Source organism: Priapulus caudatus, unplaced genomic scaffold (assembly GCF_000485595.1).
Source record: "Priapulus caudatus unplaced genomic scaffold, Priapulus_caudatus-5.0.1 Scaffold1396, whole genome shotgun sequence".
NCBI classification, from domain to species: Eukaryota; Metazoa; Priapulida; class Priapulimorpha; order Priapulimorphida; family Priapulidae; genus Priapulus; species Priapulus caudatus.
Window position 1 is genome coordinate 46,487 of NW_014578457.1, and position 7,876 is coordinate 54,362.

General features: G+C 47.2%; 1 protein-coding gene across 1 annotated transcript in view; it reads left to right on the forward strand.

Annotated features, from left to right (window-relative positions):
- Positions 1–6,986, forward strand: part of LOC106816497 (methionine synthase-like) — a 40,818-nt gene extending 33,832 nt beyond the window's left edge. The window contains 7 exon segments of the mRNA XM_014821121.1: positions 16–215; positions 480–615; positions 1,457–1,514; positions 1,960–1,981; positions 1,984–2,060; positions 3,585–3,788; positions 5,689–6,986. Of these exon segments, the coding sequence (XP_014676607.1) occupies positions 16–215; positions 480–615; positions 1,457–1,514; positions 1,960–1,981; positions 1,984–2,060; positions 3,585–3,788; positions 5,689–5,772 (781 nt within the window). The 3' untranslated portion in view covers positions 5,773–6,986.
- Positions 6,987–7,876: the final 890 nt, after the last annotated feature.

The window sequence follows — 7,876 nt, forward strand, 5'->3', positions numbered from 1 at the left end:
GGTCCTAATCGACAGGCGGCAGGTGATGCTGCGCGCGATCATCGACGGCAACCTGATCACAGCCTCCGCCGCCGTCGGCTCTTCCCGGCGAGCCGCCGTCGGCGACGACATCCGTCTCTACGGCGATGACGCGTGGCCGCGCGGCGACCCGCTCTGCACGCTGCACGGCATCCGACAACAGGTGGCGCAGCTGCACGCGTTTATACTTACTGTCGGTCGCGAGTCGTTCTCTGTCATTGCATGCTGTTTCATCTGAATGGCAGGTGGCGATGCACGCGTTAATAATTACTCTACTACTATTCACGAAATCCGAAAATCTGGTCCCCAAGGGATTCCGATAATAGATTGTGTACTGTATAAGAACTACAATTATTCGTTAAAAATATCTCATACACAGTTTTGTGTTGTCTGTGGCTCGACGGCGTTCTGTCGTTATGGCGGTGTACTGATTGTGGTATATCGGTTGTTGCTGTCGTCAGGCGGAGAACGATGCTCCGGAGATCCCTACCTGTGTCTGTCGGACTTTGTGGCTCCCGAGGAGTCGGGCATCAAAGCGACATGCCTCGGCATGTTTGTGGTGAGCGCAGGGTTCGGGGCCGAGGAGCTGGCAAAGGGGTGAGTGGGGTTACTGTGGTGGCGTCGCTGCGCACGCACGCGCATGTACGCTGCGGGCACACAAGCGTGTACACCTGCAGGCACACACGCATGTACACATGCGGCCACACGTGCATGTACGCATGCATGCACACGCACCGCAGACACAACAAGCATACATACGTGCAGGCACTCCACACGCACGCCCGTACGCGCAGCACTCACACGCACACATACGCACACGCACGCACAGGCACACACAAGCACACACACGTGCAGGCACTCACACGCACGCACGCACGCAGCGCACGCACACGCACGCACGGACACGCACAGCACTCACACGCACGCACGCACCACACTTGCAGGTGTACGGAGGCTGCATGGTGAGGAGCTGTCCAGAGGTGAGTGTGTGGTACTGTAGTTGTCATCGCTGCACACACGCAACGCACGCAACGCATGGCACGCACGCACGCCCTACACGCAAGCACGCACACACTCACACACAGCACATACGCACGCAATACATGCACGTTCATGCACTCACTGACTCACGCACACATGCACGAATGCACTCCTGAGCACACACACTCTGCATGTGAGGAAACTCGAAACCATCACCCAAAGAAAGCTTCAAAACTAATATGTAGTTATATATACGTGATATTTCGTAGTTATTCCACTCTGACACATATATATATTATATATATATATATATAATATATATATATTATTATATATAAAGTACATATACTATACACAATATACTTTATACCTTATAGTATATACTACATACTATGGTCTATAAACTGTGTGCTTTGCACTGCTGAATTTGCTTGATTTGGTTGTCGGGTGTTTGCAGGTATGAAGCGAAGCTTGACGATTACAGCTCGATCATGGTGAAGGCCTCGCTGATCGCTAGCTGAGGTAAGCATGCGCGGCGCGGCGCAGTGCGAGTCGATTGAAGAGCGCAGGTGTTGGGGCTGTAATCATGATTGCAATGATGACTACTGCTTCTGCTACTACTTCTGCTACGTCTGTACTGATCTCTTCTGTCTGTTCCATTCTGTTAGTTCTGTTGCTGCTGCTGCTACTATGACGGATGCAGTTATTACTATTGCTGCTGTTACCATTGCTTCTGTGCTGCTGCTACTTCTGTTACTGCTGTCACTGCTGCTGCTGCTACTATGACTGATGCAGTTATTACTATGCTGCTGTTACTGTTGCTGCTGCTACTTCTGTTACTGCTGTCACTGCTGCTGCTACGAGAGTGTTGCTGTAATTACTATTGCTGCTGTTACTGCTGTTACTGCTGCTGTCATGTTGTTATACTAGTCCTTTTTTACCGGGTGCTGTCCCTTGCAGGCATTTGCTGAGGAGCTGCATGAGCGGTGAGACAGGACCTGTGGGGTTACGCCAGTGCAGAGCACCTCAACGCCTCACAGCTGCATCAGATTAGCTACAAGGTACACACAGCAGGTGGCGCTAGTGATGTCTTAGGTGGCGCTAGCTATGTCTTATTAGGTGGCGCTAGCTATGTCTTATTAGGTGGCGCTGCTGACGAGTGCACATATTCTGATCGTTTTTTCTCTCGTGAATGTAAAAAAAATGTATCACGCGCGTTAATAATTTCTATAATTTCTATAATTTCTATATTTTGACATCAGCTATTTTTATCTGGAGAAAAGGTCATACGACGTTAGTGAGTAAAGGTCATACATCTTCACTCTTCTCAGGAATCGGTTTATGTTGTATAGTTACATAAACATATTTATACCATGCATATCGCATATATCAGGAGTTAATAATGACAAATTTGTCATTATTAACTCCTGCATATATATATATATATATATATATATATATATATTTATAGATATACTACGTACACATCTATATTGTAGAGATATGTTTAGGTTGTTATTAAGAGAGGTGAGATGGTATGGGATGTATACATATCTATACTATGCATATTGTTGCAATGCTAATGTCATTCAGCGGAAGCTATTAATACCAGCTCACACAAATTTTTCACCACACCAGCTAGCAACAATTTCTCTCCGGACTACTGGACACATAAAACAGCTGCTGATAGACAATCGGTGCAACCGCACACACACTGTCAGTTTTCACAAGGTTTAGTTTCACGCCGCATACTAGCCACATGTAGTTTACGCTATAGCTCTATTGCAAACCGGACACTATAACCACATTACTGCCACATTAGCGCTGGTTATTTTTCGTGCGGCAGCATCTTAAATCCACACATTACCCATCTGAAAACATTATACTGCTATTTCTATATTGCCTCTATTGCTAAATTGCCGCAATGCGCCATCAGCCCTACGTCATACCTACGTAGGCCACCTACGTGGCCTATGGGGCATAAAACATCTCCACTCCTGACTCGCCATTGGACATCCATTTCCGTCATCACCCTAGGACTGACCATAGGCACTAATCACAGACCCTATGCCTTCCCTGTAGCCAGCAGTGATTGGTGGAAGCCTATTTGGTAATAGCATCGCGGCTCATCTTGCAAGGGGGGGGGGGTTAAGACAGCCCGCACGGGAGACACGAGGCTCTCTCTCGCTTTCTCACTCTCGTTTCTTTTCAAATTCACTGTGTTGCGCGCACCCTGTTATTTTGAACTACCCTCTGTGATTTGTATTTGACTGTGTGAGTTTAAACAATACGCAGTGAAGTGGCAGTTGTAAGTACACACCTTTCTTCTATTTTATTTCTCTGGTTTTACACATAATTACACTTTAATTGTGCACTCTTTTCACGGCGCACTTAGCACATTGCTATACGCGCACAACCGTCTGGCAGCAGTAACGATCCAGCGACTACATATATTGTATAGATATATTTATAGATATACTACGCTATATATGTATCCTACAGGTCTATATTGTAGAGATAATGTTCAGCTTGCTATTGAGTGAGGTGCAAGTGACGAGGTCTGACGACGTATTGTTGTTGTTTAGGGCATCCGTCCCGCGCCGGGATACCCGAGCCAGCCCGACCACACGGAGAAGCTCGCCATGTGGCGCCTCCTAGGGGCGGCGGACAGCACCAGCGTCGAGCTGACGGAGTCGCTCGCCATGTGGCCGGCCGCCTCCGTCTGCGGACTCTACTTCGCGCACCCGCGCGCGACCTACTTTGCGACGGGCAAGATCGCGCGCGACCAGGTATGCGGCGCCTGCGAGTGAACTTGCGAGCTCCGCCAGCGCGCTCTGGTGGTGGGACGTTGGAACTGAGCGAAGGTTTGAGACCTCGGGGGGGGGGGGGTAAACGACCCACTAAATGACACTCGGGAATAGTGTAGCCACTAGGGTTGTGGGTCCGCCAGGTGCCGATAGTGGGTCCGCCAGGTGGCGATAGTGGGTCCGCCAGGTGGCGATAGTGGGTCCGCCAGGTGGCGATAGTGGGTCCGCCAGGTGGCGATAGTGTGTCGCGACGGGGAGCCGCATGGGTTTGTCTCGCTGGGGAATTACGTTAGTTTGTCTGTGAGCGGTTAGCGAGCACCTTGTCGCCATGGCGACGCGATGCGGGCGTCTGCCCGGTGACGGTCTCCTGAGTTACGCAGCATGCGTGCTGCAGGGGGCGGGAGATGTGCTATGCTGGGGAATGTCGATAATGAAGGAAGCCATCAACGTGAAATCTGTGATTCGTCATAATGAAGGAGTAATCTCATCTGCAGGCTAGCGCTACCTAGGACAAGAACGTCCACGTGAATGTTGCAGTGCTGCCACTTTATACTTTTTTAAAGTATTATACTTTTTTTTAAGAAAATATACTTTTTATACTTTTTTCATACTTTTTTCATGCATAAATACTTTTAAATACTTTTTTTTGCTAAAGATGGTCAAAACTCTTCGGACTTACATTTAGGTACACTGTATTTGATGAGATTAAAGATGTGCTTTGCTAGTCTTGTTGCAGGAGTGATGTGTGCTTTGTTCAGTGGAATGTTTTTGTTCTCATCTCTCTGCTGTCAGTGACCAAATGACAGACCATTGCAGTGTTTCCCCTGCATTGACACGAGCGAGGCGGGCCGCCTCGCTCAAATTCTCAGCCGCCACACAAAAATTTGTCCAAAACACCGCTTCTCTGACGAAACTTTTGATAACTTGAAAAAGAGATTCAAGAGTCTCGTACAATGTGTCCAGAATAGCTTAGAATGCACCAAATTGCACCATTTTTAAAAAAAAAAATTCCGGGGAGCATGTCCTCAGACCCCCCTAGCTGGCCAAGCACATGCACTGCTCACTGTGCTATAGGACCTCGCAACACACAAACACACCACACAAAAATTTACCGCCTTGTAAGGCGGCCTTAGTGGCGTAACCTTTCTGGCCAAGGGAAACTGCATTGAAATATTGCAAACTGAGAGTTCATGAGACAACTCCTCATGACATTGCACACATCATTCCTGAAGCTTGTTTACATGCTACACATAGGCTATAATGTATTCGATAATAAGGTATAAGGTAACAAATCGTGGTAGGTTGATACAAATTTATACTTTTTTTATACTTTTTTTTGGGGCAATTTTGAAATTTTTTTCTGGACAGATTTGATACTTTTTTTGTAATATCCTGAGTGGCAGCACTGATGTTGTCAACTGTAATTGTCAGTTACAAATAAATTGTATGTTTTGCTGTCGTTACGGTATTCTACAGCTTAATATTCCCATAGTTCAATAGTTGATCGCTCAATTTCTTCTCAATTTTCAATTTTCCTTATGCTAGTTTTAAATAGTTGTTTCATAGTAAAAGTGTCTTACTTATTGTCACATGTATATATCATAATAATGTGCCATAGCTGTGCAGTAAGTAGGTAACATGAGTGTTTAATTATTATGATACCAAAGTTATGAAATAATTTACCAAAGTTATTTCCATTTTCTTATGTTTATCGTGTCAATTTTTATTTTTTGTCCGTAATTTTTATAATCCATAGTCACTGCGCAAGAAATCCAGTATGGATTCCAGAATGTCAACTACAACTTTCAAGCTGCGAACATTACTGTGATCGCATTTTCTTAGGTCACACCTCCTAGTGTCACGTTCTCTCTTGTTCTTATAGGTCGAAGACTACTCAGCCAGGAAGGGTCAGTCAGTGTCCACCACTGAGAAGTGGCTGCAAGTCCACCTGGCATACGACCACTGACTGTCGCCATGGTAACCATGCTGGCCGCTCACGCACGGCCACGCTCTCCGGTCGACGAGACGCCAGTGGCTCCGCCTAGTGTGACGACGGATGATTCGCGAGATTTATTGTCTTCTGAAGCGTGCAGAGACGTTTGCTTGTTTGTTTGCTTGCAACTGCATTAGTGATCGACCACTAACGGTCGATACGGTGGATACGGACTCATCGATCTAACGCAATGGCGAGTACACGATCGGTGCATGCACAGGCACTTTAACATTTGTGATTACGTTTGTTTTTCGATTTTGCTTCAACTTGTTTTTGATCGCGCGATTTTTCGTTTGACGATGGCCGAAGCCTGTGCCGTGATTTGCAGGATGTTGTTTGTGGCGTCGTGTTGCTTTTTGCTGCGGCGACCGATGTCAGTGCGGCGGTGCGCGCACTTTGTGTTTGCGCTCCCGCCGCTCCACATTCCTAGTCTTATGCACAAACTCGTGAGCTGGCAAATTAGCTTGCTCTGCTCTGTTCTGTTTCGCTCGTCTTTCACCGTAGTAGATTTTTGGGGTCGCCGCTACGGTGACGTGGCAACAATTGTGAGTTCGGTTACCTGTGCTAGCGCCATCTAGCAGCGATTTCGACGGCTTGTATTTTTTGAAAATGTTATATTTTGGAAACTACCCCGTCGGTATGGCTGCTGTGTGAAAGTGAGCGCCGCGTTAGGGATAGTGGGAGCATGATCAGTGATCCACGCTTTCTACTTTCTCGATAACTGTCTCTCTCTCTCTCTCTCTCTCTCTCTCTCTCTCTCTCTCTCTCTCCCCTCTCTCTGATAGTCGAGGAGAGGTAGGAGGGAAGGAGAATGGAGAGAGGAAGGAGATAAGGAAATCGGAAATTGGGAAGTTGATGAAAAAATGGATGATCATGATTCATTCGAGCACCAAGCTTAGACTAACCCGCTAAAGTTCTCGTGGCTGTGCCAACAAGGACGTTCGTGATGCCAGTAGCAACTTGCGGAGTCAGTCTCACACTGCTCTGCCGGTAGGTGGCGTTATGTACGCGTGTGCCTCTCGTCGTTTTGTCGAGTAATTCACACGTGAAAAATAAATGTACAACTGTTGTTTTTTTGGAGTGTAGTTGTCAATGTGCTGTTGTCAACGCTGTTCGTGTTGTTGTTGTTGCTGTTGTTTTTGTTGAGGTTGTTGTTGCTGTAGTTACTGCTTATGTTTTTAACGATGATGGTGATAATGATGACGACGATGATGATGATGATGATGACAGTGATGACGACGATGACGATGATGATGATGATGGTGATACTGATGATGATGATAATAACAATAATGATGATTATGATGATGATAATGATAATGATGGTGATGACGGTAATGATGGTGGTGGGGGTGGTGATGATGATGATGATGATGATGGTGATGTTGATTATGGAGATGCTGATGACGGTGATGATGAGATGTTGATGACGGTGACGATCATGATATTAAATGACGACAATGATGATGAAGATAATAGACATTCACACGCACACCTCGCCTTATGCGTTGGGTCAGCAACGCCGCCTGCCAGATATAGGTGAAGCGCCCATCCAACATTCTGTGATGCGTTCGTTGATTTTAATAAATAACAATATTGCTTCCACACACTGTTAAATTTGCTGTTCTCTTAGTTCATATATACCAGCTCCTTACTTGTGTTACTGCGTTACCCTCTCTCTCTCTCCCTTTCTCTCACTCTCTCCCCTCTCCCCCTCTCCCACTCTCTCACTCTCCGTCTCTTGCGTCGTATAGGTGCGGAAGCGAGGAAGGTCTACGACGAGGCGCAGGTGATGCTGCGCGCGATCATCGACGGCAACCTGATCACAGCCTCCGCCGCCGTCGGCTTCTTCCCGGCGAGCGCCGTCGGCGACGACATCCGTCTCTACGGCGATGACGCGTGGCCGCGCGGCGACCCGCTCTGCACGCTGCACGGCATCCGACAACAGGTGGCGCAGCTGCACGCGTTAATACTTACTGTCGGTCGCGAGTCGTTCTCTGTCATTGCATGCTGTTTCATCTGATGGCAGGTGGCGATGCACGCGTTAATAATTACTCTATACTACCATTCCGAAATC